The sequence below is a fragment of the Struthio camelus genome, chromosome 1 (assembly GCF_040807025.1).
Source record: "Struthio camelus isolate bStrCam1 chromosome 1, bStrCam1.hap1, whole genome shotgun sequence".
Lineage (NCBI taxonomy): Eukaryota > Metazoa > Chordata > Aves > Struthioniformes > Struthionidae > Struthio > Struthio camelus.
This window is the reverse complement of record NC_090942.1, coordinates 64,489,723-64,516,908: the sequence shown is the minus strand read 5'-3', so window position 1 is coordinate 64,516,908 and position 27,186 is coordinate 64,489,723. Positions and strand designations below refer to the sequence as shown.

The 27,186-nt window shown below is 39.5% G+C and overlaps 2 protein-coding genes across 10 annotated transcripts in view; one reads left to right on the top strand and one right to left on the bottom strand.

Moving 5' to 3' along the window:
* The first annotated feature begins 151 nt into the window (after positions 1–151).
* On the top strand, positions 152–7,067 carry TMEM213 (transmembrane protein 213). Its single transcript, XM_009679956.2, has 3 exons — positions 152–367; positions 2,113–2,178; positions 3,403–7,067. Exons 1-3 carry the CDS (start codon positions 286–288, stop codon positions 3,570–3,572), a joined length of 318 nt encoding a protein of 105 aa, XP_009678251.1. The 5' UTR covers positions 152–285; the 3' UTR covers positions 3,573–7,067.
* A 4,311-nt stretch (positions 7,068–11,378) lies between these two features.
* Positions 11,379–27,186, bottom strand: part of KIAA1549 (KIAA1549 ortholog) — a 159,380-nt gene continuing 143,572 nt past the window's right edge. For 3 of the 9 annotated variants that reach the window (XM_068945096.1, XM_068945112.1, XM_068945146.1), the window contains exons 18-20: positions 24,505–24,650; positions 22,466–22,620; positions 11,379–17,131 (exon numbers count right to left, since the gene is read on the bottom strand). In XM_068945096.1, the coding sequence (XP_068801197.1) occupies positions 16,877–17,131; positions 22,466–22,620; positions 24,505–24,650 (556 nt within the window). In that variant the 3' untranslated portion in view covers positions 11,379–16,876. The remainder of the gene's footprint in view (positions 17,132–22,465; positions 22,621–24,504; positions 24,651–27,186) is intronic. The other 6 variants (XR_011141384.1, XR_011141385.1, XM_068945128.1 and 3 more) reach the window with 4 other exon arrangements.

The following is a 27,186-nucleotide window of genomic DNA, read 5'->3' as shown; positions in this document are numbered from 1 at the left end:
CAACTTCAGGGCTGCCCTTCAGGGGACCTCCGCCTGCCTCACTGTTGGTATCCACCTCCTGCTGGAGCCTGCCAGGTGGCTGGGCTGTTGTGCTCGGAGCCCTGCTCTTTCATCACCCCGTTGTGATAGGAAAGTTCAAGGTGTCCTGGCAGCAGGAAGCTCCTTTGCTCCACCCTCCGCCCCAAACACCCGGCTACGAAACTTATCGAGGATCTACCGAACCAGAGCTGCCAGCAACAAGGAACTGATCCGCACAGCCGCTCAGGTGGCACCTGGACCCCTGGCATGAAGCATTTCACCAGCACGTCCTGGGCAGTGCTTGCCATGTTCTTGGTCACCGCCAGTCTCCTGTATTCTTCCTCAGCAGGTATTTCTCTTTTCTCACACCCCTGTACCTTGCCTTTTCCCTCACTCTTCTCTCTATTGCCTATTGACAGTAATTTATTCTTTAAAAACAAGGTGGGCTTCCTTGTCTCATCTAAAAAACACAAAGAGCTGGAACTGAATGCTGTTCATGAGAATTACTTAATGCGATCGATTACAGCATCTTTCTGTAGAGACTATGTTTTACCAGAGGTTTACAGATCAGCTATAAGTGTGATTGAGCTGCAGTTTGCTCTACTGAATTGCAAGGAGACAGGAGATTACAGTCACAGACCAATTTCTTGGCTTCCGCATGCTAGCTGAGGCAGGGACCATTCTGAAATACCACTCAAGAGGCTTCGTATAATCTGGTTTAGCTCTTATTAGGTGCTTTTTGCAGGAAATCTGGCTCTACTACCCTCTTAATTAGAGAAGCTTCCTAAAAACAAAAGGTAAATGAGACCCTTGAGCTGCTCTTTTCCCATCTGGACACTGCCTGCACTTGTGTATCAGCACCGCTTGTCAACTGCCAAACTGTTTGATGGGTTTGCTTTGACAGTCTGTCCTTTGGGCTGCAAAGTCTATAAACATGAACCAAGACTCTGTTCTACAGCACTTTCCTCCACAGGTCATGCACAATCTTGCACAGTTTTTAATGTTTCTTCCCAGTGCTCCTGTGAGGTATTTATTAACTTAGAAAAAAAACATAAGCTCACACTGAATGGACTCGGCCAAGGTCATACAGCAAGTCCTAGGTGAGAAAGAAAGGGGAATGAGAAGTATTCATATGCTACCCTAAAGTGGGCTGTATGGGAATCCACTCCCAGCGTGACAGCAACAGTCTTGCTGTCACTCAGTCAGCTCAAAATGGAAATCTGAACAACAACAGGTAAACCCGAGGGGGACGTCTCTTGCAGGACAGCATCAGTTTATTTACTATTACTCAAATCAAAAGGCTGTGCAAAGGTCTTGTACTGCTTTGTTATCTTGAGCTGAAACTAAACCTGAATGATTTATTTTGAAGACTTCAGTGAAATCAAGCTGGAACTGAATTTCTATCTCTATTACACTCCCTGTTTGCCGCTGAGAATGATGGTTTGACTGGAAATGGCGCTCTCTCATAACCTCTGCTTGGTCCCTGGAACAAGAGGACTTCAACAAGGCCAAGAATTAGATTGGTTCAACCTCCTACCTGTGAGGTTAGGCTTCACAAAGAGCCTGTGGTGAATTTGCTGAGATGCAGCGCTGGTAGGCTCAGTTCTCAGCTCTGCCAGCTTCCTTTGCACCTTGGAAGCCATGGGGATTTTTCTAAGGACAAGAAGACGTGGACGTACAACTCACTGGTCACGGATCAGCCCATGCCACTGGATGCTTTCTCTCATTTCAGTCCTTGCTGATTCTGCCCATGTAGACTGGGAGCTCTCTTGGAAAGGAGGGGGGCTAATGTGGGCTCTGAGTGAACAGCTCGCACCAGGGTCATACTCAAGCAAAGGCACAGTGATTTAACCACTTGTTGTTGCTGATGTCAGCGCAGGTGTCTCTAAGCCCCTGTTGACAGCAGTAGGGTGAGGGAAGCTTACTTTGATGCCACTACATTTGGGGGTGGAGCTTGTTTTTCTCAAAGTTGTTTTCCATCAGGCTGCCACACAGATCCCTCCCTGCAAGGCCCACAGCTTTTAGCTTTTCATGTCAATCTCTGGTTTTGCCTTTCTAATCCAATTTGTCTTTTCTCCTCTGCTTTCTCCTGAGCTGAAGAAGGCTCCAATGTTTCAACAAGCTCCAAGCCCACAACCGAGTATGAACCACCATGCCTTAGTAAGTCTTCTTAAGTCATGACAACCATGATAAAGCCAGGTATCGAGACTACAAAGGTCGTTGAGAGGCTGCTCTGGAAAAGATTTACCCATTATCATGCACTTAACTGAAAGTTTCAGTTGTGGATGAAACACTAGGATCCATTTTTAAGACTTCTCCACTGGTATGCCCATTATATCCAAGGTACATTCAGGTGGACTTGTAGCTTTGATTAGACTAATTCATAGCTCAGTCGGTTTGTGTATCCTAATGCTCCCTGCCAGGCTAGATGTCCATATGCACAAATGGGGACTCCTAGGAGCACCTTTCTCCCTCACCCACCAGGCCTTCCCCAAACAGCCAACCGTAAGTAATCTGAGATCCCACCAGCCCTCACGGAGTCATCCTCCATCCTAAATGCCAAACACCCCCAAGCGCCAGCACTTCCCAGAGTACCAAGAGAAGCGTGCCACCTCAAAGCATGACATAGATGAGAGGAGACAGGCATCCTCTGTCCCTTCTCTAGATAAATGCAAGACATTTACCCTCTGCTGTGAAACTGCTCTTTACAGTGCCTGAGCAACAGGCACAACTAATGACATATTCCTTAACTGACTGTAGAAACTTGAAAAACAAAAAAGATGCAAAAGATACAAGAAAAAATATATGCCATTGTTAACAATTATTTCATTTTTAACCATGGAAAGCAGGGAGTCCCACTGGTGACATGTGTAACTACTGCAAAACACAAGGAAGTCACAGTTCACAGCCCAGCACAGAGCAGCCACGGCTTCCATTGCCAACAGTGGTATTGGGTGTCTAAAATATTAGATATCCTGCTGAACGTGTTTCTCTGAGATCCTCTTACTCTCACACATGAAACTCTTTCTCTTCCCCACATTTATTTTTAATTGTAACTAGCTACTTTCACCACATTCCATTCCTAAAATTGCCTGAGCAGATGCTAAGTAGGTGTTTTAAAAGAGTTCAGTAATGGTGGGCAGTGATGAGCGGACCAGCTCAGGTGTTCGACCAACCAGGGAGGACAGATGACCCATCCTGAAGACACACAGTTAGAAGCTGAATTTTGCTATCCGCCAGGATAAGAACCAGGTTTAGGGGAAAGATGCAAAGGCAGAGTGACAGGCCACTGGGCAGACAGGAAAGTCACTGCCCCATTCACCTTCCAGCAAAGAAAAGCCTGCTGTGCATCACATCAGCTCACTTCCATTTCTTTGCTGCCAGGCATGAACTTCTGCACACAAGCTGCCATATGTTGCCCGACAGGTGTGGACGATTACGGATGGATTGCAGCTGCTGTCGGCTGGAGCCTCTGGTTTCTGACTCTCATCTTGCTCTGTGTGGACAAGCTTATGAAACTGCAGCCTGATGAACCCAAATATTTGGTATCCTGAAGCAGGGGTAGCAAGCATATGGCAACACCCTGGAGCAGCAAGGTGCAGACAGACCTACAAAGCATTTCAGTCACTAAGGACCAAAAAAGAACAGTCACATACCTTTAACCAAGAACGGCCAGATCTAAGCAAGGCTTCATCATCCCCAGCAGGTCAGAACTGCCAGCGACTGTGGAGAAGACTTCAGCCCCTGCAGGCCACTACAGTACATCCCACTGTGCAGAGAAAACTTTCTTTTCCTCGAGTCCTTGTAATAAGACAGTATAATATAGCCCTCGTTGAATGTGTAATCGCATATGCTTGAGGTGAGAGCACGAGCGGCAACTGGACGTTGAAAGACTAGTTACCAGTCTACGTTAGACTGCCTTAAGGCAAGCCAGTACATGACCTTGGCATTGAAATAGAAAGTGGGCAAACAGACCTAATTTCTGCAGGATCAATGTTACCAGATCCATTACTAAGCATGTGAACTGCGCCTAAGCTATGAGCCAGGTTACATGAGTAAACTGATCTAACTCATTGATTGTACTGAGTCGTATTCGCTCACTAAACTGTGTTATAAAGCCTATTTACTGATACTAGTGAAAACTCTGCTATGGAAGCTTAAGGCTTGTTTGGGCTGGTTTGAAATTAAATTCAGTTATTCCAGTGCAATTTGTATGTGGACTCTTTTGTAGGAATTTAACATTGGTTGTATTTATTCAGCTCGCACCTGCCCGTTTAACTAAGCCATGCTAAACTGCAGTGAGACAATTTAAACCACACTATCCAATTCATGCACAAAGCTGCTCCTATTTATGTAAGATCCTGATAAACACTCTTGTTTGCATTGATGGAAAGACTCAGAGTAGTTTAATCCTGGTTTATATTGATAAAGCTTGTATTTCCAAGGAATTATCATATCCAAATTGCTGAAATGTTTCAAATGAGAAATATTCATGGAGAGGGGTTTATCCCACTGCAATGAAATTGCCTGATGTGGGGAAGTTGCACCAGCTTGACTTCTATCCATTATTAAAACAATAAATCAGTATTAAACCCATCTAGACACATGTCAGATTAGCAAACCTGCTAGAGATCCACTGAAATGAACCATAAAAAGTCATTCTTAAGCCAAAGAAATCTCTGTTGGAGATTTATATTTATTAAATATTATTCAAGCCTCACCTCTGCTTATTAATATATCACTCTCCCAGTTAGGAAACACAAATCAGTCTAAAACTTTCAAATTAATCCTGGCACATTTAGGCACTTTGAGCCTAAAGGACAATTGTGTGCCATCTCAACTTGGTGGATGGTTGCCCATTATCACCTAAAGCAGGAACAATTCGAACTGTAGGAATGGGTAAAGCTGGAGACAGAGAATGACTCCTTTCCCTATCATTAATATCTCCTCATACAGAAACTCTTATGGAGAGAAAATGCTTAGCTGAGATGCTAGCATCAGGAAAGTTAGTTTTGAACGGGAAGGGCTTAACTCTTTTGTGGCATTTTTATTATGTGATTTTTTTTTGTTTGTTTTTACTTACGCTATAATGCTACTAGCAAGCAATCACAAAACGTTGCTCGGTTAAGAAAAAATCTCAATATTTCAACTTAGACTGATTAAAACAAAAGTAACATTCACAAGACAAATCGTAACGTTGGACCAGCCAACTACTTTTTTCCACAAAAAAAAAAAAATTGATCATGTACAAATTTACAGGAACAAAGGATTCTACATTTTATTGTTGGTGTTGATTGATTGACAGAACAGTGAGTTGACAATTAACCACTGCAATTATTGATGGACAATAAATCTTATAGCTACATGCATCATTTTTTCCTGATTTATTATTTTCAATAGTGGAAAATGTGCATTGGTCTGAAAGTAATGTGATAGATACTATGTAAAATCTCCACGTATTGCCTTAGTGTCTACCTGCTGCACATCTCTTCCTACAGTTCTGTTCCATAGAAATTGTTCTTCTGGTTGGGGCAGGAGAACAGACAGCAGAAGTGATTGCTGGATATAGCATCAATTTTGATTTTTGAGGGGACATGTTTTACAGTTTTATCATTTCCTTGGCTAAGGCCATGAGCACATGAATGCAGTCATGGAAGCTAAATTTATTCCAAACTAAAGAGCTGCCACCGTATGACCTAAGCTCTAGATGTCCTATAACCCGGCACAAACCTGCAAACTTACCTCTTAATAATTAGGCAACTTCTTTTGGCTTCCTAAACCCTGCCTTTAAAAGCACAGTTTCCTTGTCATAGTTTCCAAAATAGTCTGCTCGTGTGCGGCTTCCTTCAGGGAATGTAGTAGTTTAATCCTCAAATTTTGCTTCTCACAGCTTACCTGTTCAGGTATTCTCATCTCAACCAAACTGAGTCGGGGGAAGATAGGGTAGCAGTCATGGCTTCTGATATAGTCTAACACCCCTATGGTTTTGTATACCTATGCTTAAGGGTGACAACCAAGTCTCAACACAAGTATAGAAAAGGAATATCTTACAGATTGTTCCTGCTGTGAAATGTATACTTTTTCTAGACCACTGATCTAAAAACTTCTGATCTGGTATAACAGTTTTGTTTGCTTACTGTGCCAACCTCTTTGATATTTGACATTGCCAAGTTTGATCTATAGCCTTTTCCATTCAAGTTATTCAACCTACAACAAAGTGGATCAGGTCACTGATAAAACGTAGTCCTGTAATGAATTTCACAAACATATTACTACTTTCAGTGTGTTCTGGGATCTTTACATGAAGTGGCAGTATCCCAGAAGGTCATAGGCTACCAACATAAACATCTTATCTGTTCCTATGCAATGCTACTGTATTACAACACAATAAAATCTTATTTAAAAACAGAGAGCCTCCGAGGTACCTGCTATGTGTTGCACTGATTCTAGGCGTGGTGAGCAATCACAAGTATAATGCAAAAAATGTACGGGGCAGAAGGAGGAGAAATAGCCACCTGGCCTTTTCAGTATTTCAGGGGCTGTCAACAGTCACAGAAAGTGCAGAATTAAGGTCGTATCCAAAAGATGTGAGACTTTAGTATAAAGACACACATAAAGATTAACATGGAGAACTGGATAATTCATACCCCTGTACAATAAAAATCAGCATACCCAAATGTAATCTAAAAATTACCGGTGGTCTGCTGTCACATTTCCTGGATTATTATTAGATGGGGAACACACAATGTAGTACAGTCTGTAGTTTATAACCCTTATTTTAAGACAAATCAAGTCACTTTAGAAGGCTGCGGTCTGGCTTTCATGCACAAGTTAAAGATGACTTTGGAGAACAATACCTTATAAATGAAGTCCATGACCAAAGCCACTGACTATTACTGGTGTATTAATCTGTGTATTATCTCATGTGCCTAAAATCATCACTGATAGTTATTAAAATACACCTAATAGAAGATCTCTAGTGATAGTGTAATGCTGCCTAATTCTGTTGACTTCAAGGGAGCTATGCTAACACAAATACATTCAGCCCATTCAGCCCCCCCACCCCCATCTTATTTTTTCTCCTCCTCCCCCCTTGTAATTCAGGAAGCCAGTTAATTTCACTTCCACAGAAAAGCTTGGAAGCAAAACTCCTGATTTATCAGTGTGCATACATCATTTCACCCGTGTTAAACCTTGCTGCCCCTCAGGCTGCCACACACTGTTGTGTCCTGCTGTAGCATTTAGCCAGTTCAGGCTCTCAAAAAAGCACACAAAAACGATCACGGATCCTATCACCTACTAATCTGCAAAACTACCCTCTCAGAATGATGATGGAAACCTTAGCACTCCAGTCATTTAAAATTTGACTGGCTAATGAGCTATATGTAATTGCACCAACTTGCATTAGCAAGAAGATGGAAAGGAAATCTATTCCAGCTAACAGGATTTAGTACAAAGAAAGGTAAAAATGCTTGAAACTTGGATGGCTTAATAAAAATAAATGTGACTGAAAGACATCAGTTTGAATCCTAACATTGCTGATCAAGCCAGAACAGGTCTTCATATTTTCTGGATAAAATTTCTGAATTTCAGGCAAGAAGGCATGTAGTGCCTGGAAAGGAAAGGGAGATGTAGAAGGCAACCAGGAAAGCTGCTAGTCTGCAAGTATCTCGACAGGCAAACAAAACTGCAGAGAACACATAACTGATGCCAGAAGAGAAGAACATTAGTAGCAGCACAGGATTCCAGGCTAACTAATTTGCCCTGAAATAATACCAACCACATCTAACTAGTGATTTTTTAAATACTTAATTCACAACTAAATTGATTGGTACTTAATGTACGGCATGACTCTTCATCTTTTTAGATATCATTGCTCTGGCAATGACTCACATTACTCATTGCCTCTATCCTTGGGGCTTTTAGTGAATGAATGAGCTACATATTAAGCAATTGCACTTTACAATGATTACACTTTACAAAATTACCAGAGGGATGAAAACTGGCAAGCATCAGAGCTTCCTAGTCACATGAGACATGCAGAGAAAAGACCGAGCTTAACTTCATAAGAAAAGGTGCTCTCTACTGGGACTTCTTCGGAAGTTTGTTAAAGCCATTATAAATATTAGGATTTCAGGAAATTACTGTAATAGATTACAGCAAAGGAATGAAATATAGGCATTCCTGGGAAGTAACCATCCTCTCTGATCTTTATGCTCATGATCTTATTTTGTGGTATCAGTGGTATCAGGATCTGCTGTAGAATTCAAAGCTCATTGCAGATTTCTATGCCAGAATCAAACATGCTTTTCAAAGAACTGACTTCCAGCTCCGATTTTGTAATAACCTTCCGGAAAAAAACACAGGGTAAACAATGCAGTATCATCTCTGTCTGCAAACAGCTTGGAAAAAATACAGCTCTACTAGACACGCAGCCTTTTCCTGTCCACTTCATGGGTATGAAATCTACGGACACATCAGTTAACCATTTTGCAGCTCACCCATCAAGAATAATCATTTAAAGGGCTGCTATAAGTTGCTGACACCCTATTCACCCCCTGCAACCCCTCAAACACAAATTGGCTTCTTCCTCCAAAAAACAAAGCCTCTGCATTCACAGGGGAAAGTAAGAGATGTCTCTCCAGCCTTCGTGATCACCAAAGTAAAGCTCTGTTCCAAATCTCCCACACTGCTCTTTATGGTGCCTTTAGCTCTAAAAGCTAAGGACCGAAGCTAATTGTGAAATCTCCATTTTCTCCCTCTACCACTGTCAGTGAAAAAGTCATGTCTTCTCTGCATGAACCTGCAGGACACTGGTATTTTGGGAAGAGTGGTAACAAACACCCCTCCAACTGTGTCAGCCCCAATTTCCTCCATTTCTGTCTCTCCAAAGTTCTCACGCACAACCTGTTTTTCCACTTGAGAGAACCAATAAAGCCTGGACAATTTATTACCTAACTTGGATGAAGATGCCACAAGCCATACAGATCTCCTGCATGCTGTAGCAACAAGGTGGCATCAAAGGCCCCTCTAGTCCAGTCCTGTCTCTCAGAGGCAGTTATTTGGGGAAGATAAAAGCACAGAGCGCACAACAATCCTTCCATCCTCTCCTGAGCCCACAGATAAAATATAGCACTGTTCAGAAACAGAGTAAGAGCTCTCTTGCCAAGGCATTTCAAAATTAATCCTCTGAGGATTATTGATAGTTTAGGCAATAATACCTTTCAATGGCTTTTTTTCCTTCAACTTTTCCCATTAGTCACTCCTGTTCCTCCTGCTCTTCTCTCCAATGATCTTGTTTTCAACAAACTTTATAAATTCACTACAGAAAGCTTGTGCACCACCTTAAACATAGTGTGCCACACTGCAGCTGTTCCCATGTGAGTGATTTTATTTAAGACAAACATAGAGAAGACATTTCCCTAATCCCTGGGTCTCCATTAAACTTTCTGCTGTCTCTGTGCTCTTTGGTAGCCATATCTTCCAACCCATCTACCCATTTGAGTTTTACCTTTTGTATTCTCTATTTAAACAGTATGCTACGTTTCTTCCCTTCATTCTCTGTCCATAGCTGTACCCAGTATTGGTTGCAACAACCCAAAAGTTTTGTCCTCTCCTTTTCTTCTCTTCCCTTTCTGGGCAGAAATGTCATTTTAAATCAAATCATTTCCTAACTGCTCATAGTTCTATGAACTCTGCCTCTTTTCTGATGACTTTTTATATTAATATACTTTATCAGTGGTTTTTCCAATTTCTTTGGTTTATCTAATCATAAAGATAAAACAAGTGCTCTAAACAGACTGGTTGGCACACCACAGGGACAGCAGCCTTTCCTAGTTTGGAGTTTCCAGATCACATTATTAAACACGCAGCCAAATTCTTTTTTAAATGTGACTTTCTGAAGGAGAAGTAGCAGTACTTCTTCAGGCCCCTACAGCTCTCCCTTCTCTTTAGTCATTCAGAGAAAGCAGAGAGATATCCACAAAGCAATCTCTTTGCAAGGCCACGTCCTCTCGTGGCATTTCCACATACCATGCATTACACCAGACCAGTTCAAAAACATCCAGTTCCAGTGTGGCAACCCTTTGGGCTCCGATATACGAAGAAGTTACAATGCTTCAGCTGACCTATACTAAATGCTCTTGTACAGATGCTGTGTGACAGTGTTAGCTAAGAGTTGTTAGTTCATCCTTAAAAAGGATTAAAAAAATGCTCAGTGGCACTAGTGTTAAGAGCTTCTTAAGTATACAGTGCTACAGGAAGAAGTATTCTTGGCTCCCAGGCAGAAATGTGATTTCTGTGAGGCGATGCTGTGTCAGTGATGTGGTCTTCTGGAGGTGACAAACAACTTTTCTTGAATTTTTGCAGTTCTACCATACCCTCTGCAAAGGCAAAAATGTGGCTTCCAGCCTCCTGACAAATTTATTCCACATAGCAGTAGAGTATAGCAGAATGTAGCAGCAATATAAATACTTGACTGTGCATCTAGAAATCCTCTGACTGGGAGATTTCTCACCTTTATTCCCGAATTTCTGGAGTGCTCCTGTTTAAAACCATCCATCAAGCCCAGAGAAAGAAACTGTAACAAGGACTAAACTCATCCATGGAAACGCTTGGTAAGAAGCGTTACACACAAAATTAAAGGCTACTTACCTGAGACAATTTTATCTAGGACTGCATGGACTAACAAATCCTGTAACTAGTTCAAGAGTTTATGCATGCCTGAATCACCTATATTTCATAGGATTTTATCAATTATGAAATTGAAATATGAATTTGACAACTGTGTTGAAGTACTACTGACAGTGGCTAACTCACAGTTTTGTCTCCTATTTCCTCAAGTCCAAGGATGAAAGTTTCCTGATTTATTATTATTGTGATTTTTTTAAATTCATGTTTCTTTTGTCAATATTCATTCAGTTCTGCATTTCAGGTCAAAAAGAAGGTAGGGTATTGCTGAATATAACACTGCATTAATTTTCACTTGAATACGAAGAGGCTTCTACTGAAACCCAAAGCAATCTCCAGCTACTGCTTTTAAATCATACACAGCACTAAAGCAGTCAAATAAACAACCTGGATGAAAGAAACAACTCCGAGAAGCCTTAGGAAGAAAATCTTAGGAAAGCGTTCATAGGAAGATGGCGCAGCGGTCCATAAGAACTGCATGAATTACAATATAACTGGAAATGCAAAATGATGTAATTTTCATCCTTCAGTCTTTCTTCTGCTCTCTTAATTCTCATTTCACTTTGCCTACTTTATATATGATAATAACAAGACTACTGTAAGTGAAACTGAAAACAGCCATGTCAAAGGTCCATGGAGGCTGAGCATCCATTTCAAAAGAACCTTTAGAGTATTTGTTCAAATGTGCCAACATTTTATTCCAATTAAGGCAATAAGATGTAACAGGCTAAACACAAACCTCAAGTTATGGAGTAAGAACTACTCCAAACTAGACAGGAATGGCCATTACAAAAGAAAAAAGAATCAAGGCAATAAAGCTATCAAGAAAACATAAAAGCAAGACAAAATATTCCAGCTCTACAAACTACAAAGGGCAGAGAAATGTGTATTTTTCTAGCACTAATGTACCTTTTTTATCCATCAGTCTTCAATAGGACTCACGAGACTACAGTTCTGCTCTGGGAGAGTCTCTTTTAAAAAAGGCAATGCAACTCCATATGACTTTTCCTTCTCAAGTTTCTTACTCTCAGGGTACACTCTTTTGGCATTTAAAGACAAGAGATCTGAGAACAAGGAGCATATCGGTTGGAAAAGCATTTTTACAGTACTTCTTCCAACATAAGCTTCAATTCATTTGACACTCTCCATAGAGATAACAGACTCTCCAAGCAGTCAAACTCATGCCAAAACATTGGAAAACCATAGAGTCTTTGTCAGCATTGCCAAAAAATTTCTTTCCCAGTTTCCCCTTCCTCAGCATTTAGAGCCTACAAATACTGGAATACATGAACAGCAGCACAGTGATGACAGTAGCATATGTCCCTAGACTTTTTTTTTTTTTTTAAATAATTTCTTGATAAAACATAACAGGAACAGAGAAAAGATGCCCCACCACATAAGGGTACTGAATTTTTATTTTTATAGCACGTTAAATCTGGTATTTTTCTCTAGACATCTCCAAATAGTTCTGGAGAAGCTCTACAATCTTGGTGAACTACTTTTTGGAGTCCCACTGATGCTCTAGAGACGTTCCTCACTTGTACAGACCAGCAGTGTTAGTGGTGAAGGACTGCGCAAAAGAGGGGTTATATTATGCAGTCAGCTTGGAGGGTATAGGGGGAGTTCCCCGAGATTTTATATATCTCTTTCTAGTGCAGTTACAGTTGGTCCTGGAGAACTGGTTGCTGCCTTTTGTCTTCTAACAATCAGATATCACTGTTTTTCTTTTAATCAGCTCTCAGCTTTGTGTCCATATTCAGAAAACACCTACAGTGCCATTTTTTGGAATTTTTTCTGAAGATGTTTATTTCTTTGCTGGTGCAAAAACATGGCTCACAACATGTTCCCACCTCAAAGTCACAAGTGGTCTTCATCCCGCCACTTCAAAGCTTGTAGCCAAGATATGCTTTTTTCAGAGACTGGCACCTGTTAATGGAGAAGAATTGCTAGATAAGGCATAGAGTGGAAAGTGCCCATTTTCCCCTGGAACTGAAAAATGAGAGAGTCTTGTTAAGCTGGAAAAGAGGAAGATGTGGTGATGGGAAGATAGTTAAAAATGAGTTCAGCTGCCTAGTGCCATCCACATCACACTACTGGTGACTTCAGGCATACTTGAATATACAATGACTTCCTTGTGCAACCCATCTAATGTGCTTTCAAGCCATGAATTAACATACAACAGAGCCCCAGCTGTTTGGGTACTAGGAGATGTTATGCTCTGAGTAAAGTCTCTTTCTAAGATAACTGTGTAACCCTGGTCTAATTCAATGGTCTAATTTCAAAGGCACTGATTTCAACAGTTGGTAGGAGCATGCACTTTTAGATAATCAATCTACTAATTTATGCATTTATGAATGTACATAAAGACCTATGAGGTTGGAGTACCCTTTCTGAAAGTCCTCCTTTGGGTGTAGGGCTAACATATACCCTTTGTGTGATGCTGTTACTCTCCAACTAACATATACAAAGCAGGTCCCAAACCATGGCAAGTATATTATATTACAAAGGGTCAGTGAAATTCCTCTTACTGCTCAAAAGTGCACAAATTTAGCATCATGAGTCCAGTACCTATGCAACTGAATCCCTCTAAAAGCAAAGTTCTCTTTCCTAAATCACATGCCTAGTGTCACTGATAGGACCATATGTATTACATGGTAGTAGAGAATATTTTGTAGTAATGAAGTGTGACCCACTTTTCAAACAGAATATATGATAAAGAATTGCAAAATTTCACTTAGTTCCAAAGAAAATCAAGAAGTAAGCTAGAGGTCAACATTTTGGCCTCTGGCAAAGGAAAGGAAAAGCAAACTAACCAACAGAAATTACTCAGCTCTCATCTTGCCAGTTTCTTCTGTATGCCAAACCAAGAAAGACTAAAGACAAATGTCAAGGGAAAATGTATTCCATGAATCAGATGAGGTAGTCATGGAAATGGATGTAAGTGCTTGTAATGGAGTTTTCTGTGCTTATACCAACTTCTCATTGGATTAGTTTGGTAACTGGCAGATTCACCAACAGATGCTTTGAATTCAGGATACTTCAAAATTTAGAAAAAAAGGTTGTTTTTTTTCTTTTAATAGGGCAATAAAAATTAATTAGCAAAAGAGTTCCTGCACATGGGGATGCAGAGGCATACAGATCTTCTCTCTGAATTCCCAAGCAGAAAGACACATTTTGGCACGTGCCACAGAGTCCTTTTGTAGCACATGAAAAACCCAGCATTCTCACAGCTGCAGAAAGTAGATGTGTGGTTCCCTCTTGTTAAGATCATCCTTAGAAATGAAACATTTAGTGCCTTATGTGCTATCGTGTTACTATATGAATATACAGAGTTTGCCATGCCACTTTTTGTGAACAGTAAATTAGATCTCTAACCAGATCGAGAACAGAACTTCCAAACACAGCTTTCCAGCCTCTTATACTTTACCATCCTTACCAGTGAACTTGTTAAGGTTTGAAGAGGGATTTTTTTTAACCCAAAAAAGCCTCTTTTATTTACCTAAAACTGTTTTATCTTTTACATGTTCTTTGCAATATGTAGGACTAGAAAGAAAAAGAAAGGATATTCTTCCAAATATAAAAAGACTGAGTATAATAGCATCACCATCACTAGCAAATACAAATGGCAAATGGCATAAGCATCTATAAATTTCAAAGCTCTTATTCCATATTCCGTATTAAACTTAAGCAGCTGGAACCAGCAGACAGATAATGAAATAGCATTCTAGAATCCCACATTTTCTTGAAATGAAGTCACAGTAACGTGCTAATTACTCCATGATGATTTCCATAATCAGAGGCTGGTGTTATAAGCACACGACTCTGACTTCTCTGCAGAATTAAGCTGGAGAAGGATCCAGGCTGTGAAGGACAGAGTTTGCTGGGAACCCTTAGGAACAGTCTTCAGCATTTTTAAAAAGACCAAATGAACATTGTCTGATACACTCTTCATTCTGCAAAACCTTTCAATTTTCAAATCTGCTTTGAAAGTCTCTCTTCAAAGTATCGACAGTGTTCATGTTTAGAAACTTGGCAGAAAACTAATGCTTCTTTATTTTTATGCTAGAACTCATTATCACACAAAAAGCTTAAAAAATTCAAAAATGAATGACCCGTAGGTACTGCTGGTTAGAACCATGCAGGTGTTCTGACTCAATTCAAACCTCAACCAGTGCCCATCAGGGCTTAAATTATTAGCCAGGGAACTGGAAATGAATTCCAACTGCTTTGCTACAGCAAATTGCTCAAACAACTTCATACAGTTTTTTGATGAATTTGGGGAACCCAAAGAATAACTTAACTTCCTAATAGAGAGGAAACAACATGCCATCATTTTTTCCACAACAGTGAGCAGCCAGTTGCTTCCTAGTTTTGGCTTTGGCAACAAATGACATTACATACATATTCCATGAACAAGGTACATAGGGTTCTTCCATGGCATCCTTCTACCTGTCTTCATTTCATTCTGAATTAGTCCCATCACAGTTACTGAACCATGCACTGCAACCAGGAAACTGAGTTGGAAGCCAAAGAACACCATACTGTACCCGTGTTAGATAGCTGTATTTTACCAATGCCATTTCTACCTAAGTGAGGCAAACCCAGCCCTACCCTGGCAATTGTCCAATGATCTTTTTGGCAGACAACTGTTCCTTAGACCTTTTATGACTACTATCCACTTCAGTGTTTGACATATCCAAATTATAGCATCAAGTATTTTTTGCTTATCATTTTCATAGCGCAAGGCTTCTAAGCCTCCTTACAAATGCTAAGCTTACCCTCTATTCTCTGGGCCACCTTGCTAGCTTTTAGTTCAGTCCAATCTGAAAATAAAAACACTCCAATGAATCACAACTTAATTAAAATTCTCAGATGTATTATGTCAGTTACAGTTATGCAATGGCCAAATATTAGTAAATTCATAGCTAATATTAAATTAAAACGCTGGAAAAAACAGTGACAAACAGCTCCATGGCACATACCATTCTTACCATGGGGATAATGCTTACCCTTTGTCCAGAGGGACAGCGGAAACAGGTATAAATATAGAAAACGTCTCAAAACTGCAAATCTAAGCCTATGTTAATGCTCTAAACTGTCACTGACTTTCACTAAAATTATTCAGGTTCAAACAGAAGCAATGATTTAGGACATCAATTTATAACTTAATGCTGGTGACCCTGTACCAGTCAGGCTGGCTGCTTTCTGTCCACAAAGCAAACTACAGAGTGGAAATGTTTTATCACTGATCTTACAAGAGCACACAGTATGTAAATAATTTTTTTAAAGATATACATACACAATTCCCCAAATTCAACTGTGGCTAAGTATTTCTTACCTAGATTTCAATAATTTTAAACAAAATAAATACCAAGCCTTTTCCGTTTGGATGCTTTGTTTTGTTTTTCCAGCCTGAATGAGTCTACAGATATTTTCTTAGTTACACAAGGCCAATGTTTCACTTTGCAAACATTGAAGATGAAGGAACACTTGAAGCTTCAGCACCAGAAGGAAAACAGGGAAGAGTGCAGAGGGTAGCTCCATTCGGAAGCACAGACCTATAATAATTATTGTTCCGGTTTGTTACAAGTAGCTCATAAATCCTTTTATTCTAAGTAGTCCTATTGTTACTGTCAACCAAAGTGATTCTTACGCCGGGATCACACCTTCAACACCCTAGATCTGATACAGTCTGTCATCTTGCAGAACAGCAACACAAAAGCGTTCCCCATGAACACTGGGGAGATGAGAATACTTGTAACCTCTGGCAAAACATCATCTCAGTTCATGCAAACCTTTGCCTTTTTCTTTAGAAAAAGGAGTCTACTATACTCAGAAATTGTTCCTGTGATTTTTTGTTGTAGGAGCGTTGACTTCTTGACCTAAAGTTTTATTTATTTTTTAAGATTGAATGAGGGTGGGGAGAGAGGAGAAGCACCGTAATATTAGCTGATTGAACAACATTGCTTGTGATGACACTGATGATTTCCCCTATTTGTCCCCAGTCTCCCTTACTATCTTCATTTTGTTGCCTTTTTCTTTTTTCCAGAGTGCTGTCAACAGAGCTGTGAGAGTTTGTTCTTCTTGAGAGAATAACATTGCAGATTTCCTTTAACTCTTTACTTCCATAGGAAGCAGATACGTGGCAGATTTGCAAGAGAATGCTAAATCAACTATGGAAGTTCTGCACTGTTGTCTGTTTCTGAGAAAGTCGTAGAAGTTCTTCTCTAATTGCTTTTATAAGAGAGGCTGAAGAGTGGCTCGGTTGGAGGTCCTCAGTGGAACTGGTGGTGTAGCAAAGCCCCTGGCCCTGAAGGCTGTTGTGTGGAAGCTGAGTAGGGGGTGCCGAAGGCTGCCTGGCTGAAGTCCTCGGCATCTGGAATACTGGTGAGGAGGAATATTCTTGGTGTCCATGCATATGCGTCTGGAAAAATGTAGAAAACATTATTGTACTCTGAGCAAATATGATTATCCCAGAAAAGACAAGAAAGCAAAAAGGCAAAGAACACAGGGAAAGCAGCATGGAGATGTTTCTATCTGCTGCCACTGTTCTTCTGTATGAATGAGTGATTTCTCAATGGAGCACAAAACAACACAAAATTGCTGGACTGCCTCAAGTTCAAGGATTTTCAAAATCTCTTTGAACATCCACAGGAAGCCTGGCCTTCTCCTAATGTCTGATATGTTTACTGGAAAGAGCTGGGGAGAAAAATACAGAACTGGAATTATTCAAGGGAGTTGGCTTTGCTTCCTTGCCTTGCCATGAACTTCCTAAAAGACAGCAGGCAAAACACTATCTTCCCAGGTGTCATTTCTCCCTACTATTTACGGAACAGAGATACTACTTTCACCTACTCATTCTATCTGGCTTGCCTGATCAGACCATACACTTGAGAGGACCCTGTGGCTGACCAGCACCTAGGAAAATATGGTCAACAGAAGAAGTAGCAGAAGATAATGATTCAAATAAGAAAGATTAAGTTTCACATACTCGACAGCTGAATTTCACACATTTGAGAAAATCCATCCCAATTTGGGGATAATCATTACTTCAAGGTAAAAAAGGATTACTTCAACTTTTGTTCAGTCACATATATTCTCTCATGAAACAAGGAAGAAAAAACAGAAGCCTGAATTTATGGGCTCGTATATATGGAAAAATCCATTTACACTAAAATGAAACATGAACACCACTATTTACATTACACTAAGGTGACTGTATCCACTCCCAGTGTGGCCACAAACCCAGATAGGTTTTGAAATCCTAAATTCCAGCTGACATCCCTACAGTAAGTGTTTCTTCTTGGCTTGTATCTGTGAAGGCTGAGACACAAACAGAAGGAAACACTGGACACAAATGATGTAAGGCTGCCTGAATGCACCCTACTGAATGCACGACTCGGTGCAAAGCAGCAAAATCCCCTTTCAAAGGGTCTGTGTTAGGGTATGAAGAACAGCTAGTTGCAGTAGAGTTCAGATCACAGTTATCAGAGTTTAGTCAGCACTTTCTCTGTGGATAAGCACTAAGTAATAGAAGAGAGGGGCAACCTGGGGAGAGAAGAAATGAAAGCAAGGTCAGCTAAAAGAGGATTTCAGGAGAAGGGCAAAGGGGAATAAAGGTATTAACAGAGGAGAACCTGGGGAAAATAAGGGGGACCTAGAGCTACTGCGACAGCAGCATGCAGGAAACAAAGATGCAGGAGAGTATGCTGCTTTATGTCTCTCATAATATGAATGAAAAATCTAAGCCATTTTGTTCACAACTGAACTAATAGCAGACTGACTTCCTTGTATAGCACAGATCATTTACACGTTTAATTTGAGGGAGAGATAAAGAGGAAAAGAAGCTTTAACCGAAGAATGACAGGTAAAGAAGATTTTCCAAGTAACATCCGATCTTACTTCTTATAAAAGGGAGATGATTTTAGCATTAGAAAGGAATGAATAGTCCTCTTGATTGTTCAAAATTATTGCATTTGGCAGTGAAACCTGAAACTACTTCTCATGTGCAGTTTTGAGTTAGCAAACCTGACAAGTACTCTGTGGGTTTATAGAAAAGAAATGATATAAAAAAATATTAAAAACAATAATTCCTTCACACATGAGCCTTAAAAGCAAATTAAATTGCGCTCAGGTTACTTTCACATTAGAATACACTGTATGACTCAACTCCTATCTCATATAGCACTGGTTTAGTACCACAAGAATGGTATTCTAGGGGAAGCTAGAAAGAACATCTGCTGACTACAGTAGCTACTTTTTAACATTAAGGATATCTGAACTTTCTTAAATAGCTCATAAAAATAAAAGTGCGTATTGTTGTGATCTAATACGTAACACCAGAATTAAACAGGTCTGAGAATTTTCAAAAACACAGATTAGTTTAGAAACCTCATCTACGTAGGACTACAACAGCAAAATAAAGACAGTCCATCACTAAAAAAGATGGAAGAATTTTTGCTTTTTCTTTTGTCATTTTCTTTTAAAAAGAAGCATATACTTATATACAATATGTATATATATAATAGCATATACAATTTTATATATTTAAATTATGTTTCTATATACAAAAACTTCCATATGATTAATGGTAATATAACATAATTGACAAAAATACCTTTGCTGAGCCTTCTTCCAGTTAGAATCCTCCATATCTCATAATAAATTCTATTTCGGTAGAGAGTAAAAATAATACTTGGGTTTTTAGCATTGTTTCTTACAGAAATAAGATTTACGAGATCACATTGTCTATTTGTTCATGTTCACTTATTTGCTGAATTCTCTGGCCAATTTCAAATGACCTTGATGCAGGGAGATAAATCAAAGACTGTTCTAATATATATTTACATGTATGTGCGTGTGTGTATGGATATGTGTGCGTGCATATATATACACACACACAAAATAGATATGTATAAATAGAAAAAACATGTGTGTATATATAAACACACACATATATTATAGGCTTCACAAAAAACAGGCACCAATTAGATATAGCCAGATTTGTGTTGCCATTGAATTCGCTTTTGAGTAGCGGAAAAGACAGGTTAGGATGTGCGCGGCTGCACCTCTCAGAGCACAGAGTCAGTCAGCATGTATTTCATGTGGAATCGTTAGGGAACATGAGAGACAACTAGCAGTATGTTGAGATGGTTTGGGGCGGGGGGCATTGGAATAAAAGTAAAATAGAAGAGTATAGGTGACTTGGGGGAACATGGGAAACCTGAAGGACACACAAAGTACTGCAGTGGAGAGCTTCAGGGATTGTGCATGGATAGAAGGTGATGCCAGGTGGTAGTAGACAGGTAGAGCTATGCAAGACAGTACACATCTGTAAGTCTAACGAATCCATTCTTCATTAGTTCTGCTCCTCAAGTGACCACCTGCTCAGTATTGTACTGTCTGTTAGGTAAGGAAATGTTGCAATTTACCCTGGTTGCCCAGGCCTTCTAGATAGAGAATTAATGTGAATTGACGGTAACCTGCATGCTGACTTTGGGTCAGGAAGCACAAGTGAGACATCTAATTCCAGTGGAAAATCCATCGGTGCCAACTATAGGTATTACAGGTGAGATTACTGTGAGGAGAAAGGCCACTGCAGGAACACAAATGCTGATCCTACTTGAGTTTACAGGTGAAAAGAGCACTCTAGCTCCTATCTGCCTACCTGCAAAGGTTAATTTTAGAAACTTGCACAAAATCAGGGAAACAATACAGGAAGACTGTTGGCAAAAGGTCAGTTGAATATAGTAGCGTAAGGAACATGGCTTTCATTAAGTAAATCCTCCTTTCCAAACACAGGAAAGACAAATTTAGAGTTCTGTCCTAGTGAAGCAAACTAAACACCAATAGTACTTTATTTGATTATAGGAAACTACAAGGTTGGACTTATCTAACAGACCTTTTTTTATTTTTTAAAAATCTATTATCCTTTGCAAGAAATAAGGAAATTATTATTACTAAAAGAAATTATTCTTTGCAAGAAAGACAGAATTCCTTATGGGAAAAGCAAAGTGTAGGCATTAGGTGAGTTCCGTTACAAGTAACTGACAGCATACTCCATATAGTTTTAATCCTGTTATAATTGCCACCTCTTTTTTTTTCAAGCAACTCGAAAAAAAAAAAAATCACAATGCAGTAACACCAAGTGCAGCAACGAAAAAGTTCTGTCAAAGTCAAAGAGTTTAAACTCCCAGTAATTAAAAGAAAGTGAACCCAGAGTGAAGTGGCAGGTACCCATCTGAAATGGTAACCAAAGGTGTGAAGTTGTATGCATAATCGTTGTCAAAAACAATTGTTGGCATAGCATCTCAGATAATGGGGCCCTGATTCTGATCGAATCTTCAGTAATATGTTAAAAATACAAGTAATAAATATTAACAATGTAATGGTTCAACATGTACTTTCAGGAGGAAGTGGGGAGAGGCTCATAGGTCTATAGAAGCAGAGTCACTTTCAGGAATGAAAGACAAATGGCAAGAGCTGCCAGGGAACAGTAACCTAGAGATGCCTCTGAAAATGGACCAGGAGGGACACTAAGATCTCTCATGTGAGTGCTCTTCTAGATGTAAAACTAAAATTGCATTCAAATACCACACTTCTAAGCACAAATAACGAGGTAAATTAGGCAAATATATCTTTTGGCTTTGACAGTTAATGCTTTTGAATAGAATCAGTAAGTTTACCTCTATTATGCCCATTTCTCAAAACCTTTACATTGTTCTTCTCAACTTCAGTTGGAGTTGAGAGAGCTCAGGTCCACCAAAATATAAAGATGAGGACCACTGCATTTTCTTTCTGTAGAGCCATTTCAATATCATGCAATACTGCAAAGCAACTATAAAATACTGCTCTAAATAGGCTGTAAATATACTGCTGTAAATAGGCAAAAGAAGCAGATCCTTCTTCCTTCCTTAAGGAAGGAACCAGAAAAATGGTAACTTGAGCAAGGGCCCGCCAAAAGAAAGGGCATAGAGGTATCACTCTCAAGACTACTGCAACGAAGCAGTCATAGGTCCATCTGCTTTAAGATGCAAGTATATCAAACAGTGACCAGTCGCAGACACTGATATCTTTCCAGAAAGGCCATATACTGTCTTCACTCCTCACCATGCATCTGGTTGAATCAGAAGTGTCATCCTCCAGAAGTGGTATTGCAAAGAATGTGAAAACAGGTTGGCTGCCTAGGCAACACCATAAACTAATATGCACTAATTTATCACGTCCTGCTGACTGAAGGTAGGAAAATAACTCATTTAGAATCACCTCTATTGCTATGTATAAATATGTACCTTATTCTATGGTTGTTGTTGTGCGCTGATGCGGAAGAAAAAAGAACTATACTAATCCAAAACTGGAGGGTAGACAGGGACAATTTAATCCATTTTTTTTCTACCTAAAATAATCTCAAAATAGAGAGGCATATTTCAAAGAAAAAATGGAAAGCAGTATCCACCTCTGCTGGAGTTCAGAAGCAGCACTGGGTGAACTGCAGTTAATGAGTGAAGGCCTCGACTGAAAAAAAAAAAAAAGGTTAGGGTAGAGTGACAGAAAGCAGTTAGAAATAAGCAAAGGTGAAAGAGCAGCAAGCGAAAGTTAGAAGAGCTAATGAAGGTTTGAAGAGCAAAGCAAAGAATGTCAGAGAAGCAACTGAAAGTATTCCAAGGGAAAAAAGTTCCAAACAGTAATGCAAGAAAAAAAAAATACCCGAACATATCACTACTTCGGAAACTATGCAAATGTGTAACACAGTACTCACTGCATCTCGCCTAGCATATTCATCCTCTCCACGGTACTGGGGCCACCCTGGCCCCCCCGGCTGGCCATGCCCTGCTCTGCCTGAGGGGATCTCCACTTGTTGAGCTCCGATCCTGCTAGCAATTCCCACCTGAGTGAGGTGCTGTATCTGAGAACCTTAAAAGCAAATATTGTTTTTTCATCTTCATATACAGTTAAGTTTGTAGGGCAGACAAATGACAATATAAAACTTTGATGGAAGCAGAAGACAAGAAGAAAGCGGAGCTCTGTTTCTGTGTAAATTAAAAAAAAAAACAGTAGAAAGAAGGCTACTGGTGCAGAATAAAGAGGGAAAGTTACGTGCATTTTGTGCAATTCAATTGAGTGTGATGCTTTATGTTGCCACTGCACTGAAGAAGAAGTTGAGATACTTGTATCTCAGATATGGACTGCACTTCATTCCACAAATGTGTCAGCCCTTTCCACAACAGCGTTTATTGAAAGCCCTGGCAATGCTTTCATGTAAACGGCTTAGCAGCAAAGAGAAGACATTTGCTACTGTGGTACACCTTATTTGCATCACACTGGCAAGACCCTAACTCTCTAGACTGCTTTCTATCCCATCTCTCAGAAGAATAAAATACATGACTGTATAAGAGTGCAGTTCTTTCAACTTTGCTTTGTGGTTAAATATTAAATGATGCTGCCATTGACTAAGAGAAGGTCAGAACACACTGTATCTCCTTTATTAATTCAGGCTGAAAGATAATCTCCTCCCTTCTCCCTCCCTTTCCTCCCCACTGCTTTCTCAAACACATACAAGAATAGCCACAATTATTAATTGCAAGAGACATATAGCAACATGCCAGCTTTCCTTTTTACTGCCTGAATTCCCTCCCACAGGGATACAAAATTTATTTTATAAATACACCAGAAATGAAACATTTAATAACCCCACAGATACATAACAGAAAAACGTGTGCGTGTCTATGTGTGTGCGCACAAAAAGGGAGGAAGAGACAAAATCAACACAGGGAGTTTTACTTGACGTCAGTTCACTTTCATGTTTTCCACTCAAAAAAACCCAACTGATATTTCAGAAGTTTGATATCTGCACTTACTTATGCTGCAGGACAGGAAGTAATCTGAATTCACCCCAAATTTAAAAGCAAAAGATGCATGAACACATATAAAATAGTGTGAATCAGAGAATAAGATAATCATCATTAAACAGTCACTACATTCCTGTCATTCTCATTTATTTCACAGTTATAGGCAGAGGTCAGCTGCCATCAAAATTAGGCCTATGACACAAGTGTCTGATCATATTTTCAGTATTTTTCAACTCTCTAGGAAAAACACATCTCGCTGGGAGAAACTGTGCCATTTGCGTAATAGAATCTTTCATTCTTAGAAATCTATCAGTGTTTGCTGCCTAATTGCCATGTGATGTTAGAATCTTATTCATGACAATTTCCACAGCAATCATCAATGCTATCACAACCCAATCAGGGAAGATAATTTCATATGGGACAGCTGCAATAGATAGCATCTTCAGATAGTAAAAGATCCTGCTTTTATTCATACATTTCTAAAAAGGAAAATGAAAAATAAAGACACCGAGAAGCACAGAAATGTTTCTCTCTCGGGTTGATTTGGGATGCATCAATTAGTTCATTTAGCATAAAAGAAATGAAGGATTTGCAACGGAAAGTCAGCATACACTGTGTACTCTAGAACAGTTAGGTTATTTTCCATTCTTAGAGAATATTTTTTCAAAATACACTGTAGGGAAATCAATGTTTGCAAGACCCTAGCAAAAACTGGAAAAGCACTACCTTTTTCCGCAAGGTCCTACGTACATAAAGCTAACCTGGGCCTGGGCCTAGCTTTGGCCTCACTATCACTTTGTGATCACTTTTTTTTGCAGTTGAAGACAGGGGACACATTTCAAGTGTTGCAGCTGAAGAAGAACGATGTGTTAAAGGTGATCTCAGTTTAAGAGCAGATCTGGAAAAGGACCAGTTATTTTAGTGTTTGTTCAATTTAAGTGAAACGTACCTGCAGTGCTTCCAACTGGTCGTGGTCGTGCCACTGATGGCATTTCTTCCGAGTACATCCCTCTGGAGGAATACTGAGTCTCAGGCGGTTGCTGGTCTGGGTGCATTAACTCTGCAGGTTGAAGAAAACTTGGCCCAAAGTTCTGTCTGTGGAAAAGTAAGAACTCAAGATTACAGTAAGTGAATTGCCCATTAAAACAATCATATACATGTGTGTGAGTATATATACACACACACGTGTGTGTGCGCATAGGTACACCTCATAACTCAGCTCTTTATGATTCCTCTGATGTACATTTTAACCTTAAATGTTACAAAACGATTACACCTGAAGAATACGTTCCTCCTTCATAACACGTGCTGCACAGGAATAGAAGTCAGAAATGCTAACAAAAATTTCACACAAGTGTTTTTCACATGTTGCAGCTTCTTCAGTGCAGAGAGAAATAAAAAAAAAATCTAACAGATATTGTTTTTGCATGGCAGGAAAAGTGTCTTCAGTGAAAGAAAGAAAAAAAAGAATTGCCTGGCCCATAGTTTTGGTTTAAATCAAACAGAAAAAACAACTTTACAGATGTTATTTCACAAACTATTACTATTTCATCAAGTGTTCAGTTCATTTTTCTGGATATTTTCAAAATTATGTTGTTCTTTAAGATGCTTCAAACTACACAAAATGGTGTCATAACACAAGCAAAGGAAGATGTTGCGTATACTAAAATTAACGTTTCCTATAATTCAGGCTGGCACTGGTAGTCTCTGCACACAGTAATCATCATGTTGTTATATACTTACTGAGAAAAGTTAAATACAGCAACTGTCATAAATTTATCTTCATTAATTGTGCCAAGGTAACAAGACTTGTTGAAGAAACCCTATGATTCATTCACAGGAGTAGAGAAGAAGGTGGAAATGCTGCTTTTCCTGCACTTCCTGTTAACATACCTTAACCCTGACATGGAGAGATCACATTTTAAGAGACTGATGGCAGCTGAGTTTTCATGGCTTACCGATTTCTAAGCTTCTCTGACAATATGGTGGATGGGTGAATACCTAAACTTCAGGTGCCTAGATTAGCAGGCTAGTGTTTCTTAGACTCCATGGAAAATTAAAGAAGAGAGAGAGACTCTGTGAGAGACATTCAAAGCAAAAGATTTAGTGCACTAAATCTTTTTCTGAAAGAGCTTCTATCTCGCAAGTGATTATAAGGGAAGCAAGGGAGACAAACCTCTTAAGTAAGGCACATGACGTGACACAAAGCGAGGACTGAAGCCTAGCTTTACGCCCCTCTACCATAACGGCATCTAAGCAGCTCTAGGATATGGCCTTTAAAACCTATGTTTTTATACCCTTTTGTTCTACAGGAAAACCACATGTCTGCATCTAATTCAACCTATTCTTGACCTGGGCTTTATTTGGAAAACTAGCAACTTAACGTATGAACAGATAGCTAAGAAGGTTGATGAAATAATACAAATCTGAGTAAAGACAAAGTAAGTAATTGTAAAACAAAGTAATAACTATTTGGCATACAATATTATATGCAAGAGATGTAAGGGGTTCAAGCTGTAACTATTCCATTGTTGAACTGTCAGATTTTCCCTAACTCTTTGCATACATTCCCAATTGTCTACTCAGCAGCTCCAGAGGAAACAATTTTCAACTAGATTCATGGGCTAGTTAAAATAAATGTTTGAAAGGGTAGGTAATGTTTAACAATGCCTTTTGTTATTTTAATCACTATAACTAGTAAAAGAAAGATGTGATCACCCAGCAGTTTATGCCTGCAGCACAGAGCTGAACCTTATGACTGATAAATTATGATTTTTACTGTTGCCTTTAAAGAAATGATATTATTGCTGAATGTATTATTTTTGTGTCAATTTTTCTGAGGGGAGAGGAGGTCTATACTTTATTGCTCATGGGTTTGTAGTTGAAAGGAGCGAGTTTAATAGCCAGCCCCCTCTCTCCCCAACCTTCTTTATATTAGATAGATTTAGCTACTCTTCAAAGTTCAGAGATCAAATAAAGAGGATGGAAACTGGATACATTTCAGAATCTATATCATATAGGCTTTCTAATGCTGCTTTCCACTGCCAGACTGAGACCCAGCCTTCAGTTTATCTTCTCAGGTTGAAAAAAAATGGTTTCACCTCCAGAGACTGCCCCAAAAATCAGTTTTGCAGCACTGGGCCACTATGGCTCAAATGCTAGGTATCTCTGTTGCATTATACAATATTCACTCTCTGGTAAAAGCTGTTCATTGTGTCTTTATATTTGCACAGCTGTTATGTGACCTAGCTCTTTAACATTTAAATTTTTTACCCAGGTTTGTTCCAGCCCATTAAAGATGCTGACTGCATTTGTACAGAGAAGGGAACAGCCTGGTTACCCAACTATTATTCCATGCATTTGGAAGCAAATGAACTATGACATTGATACATGCCACCTAATCACACTGACCTCCGGTTGTTTTCCTTTCTACAGTTTGTGCACTGTTTCTATCAATTTATTTATTACTATCTTCTGAATTTGAGCATAACCTCTACTCCACAACCATGACAGCTCTTTTCTGGTTTTCTAGGCCAAGCTTTAGGAAACCTTCTATTTTAATGAAATTTTTAAGGAATTCTTCCTGTTGAGGTCGATGACCTTGCAGATTGTTAACTTAATCTGCTGGCAA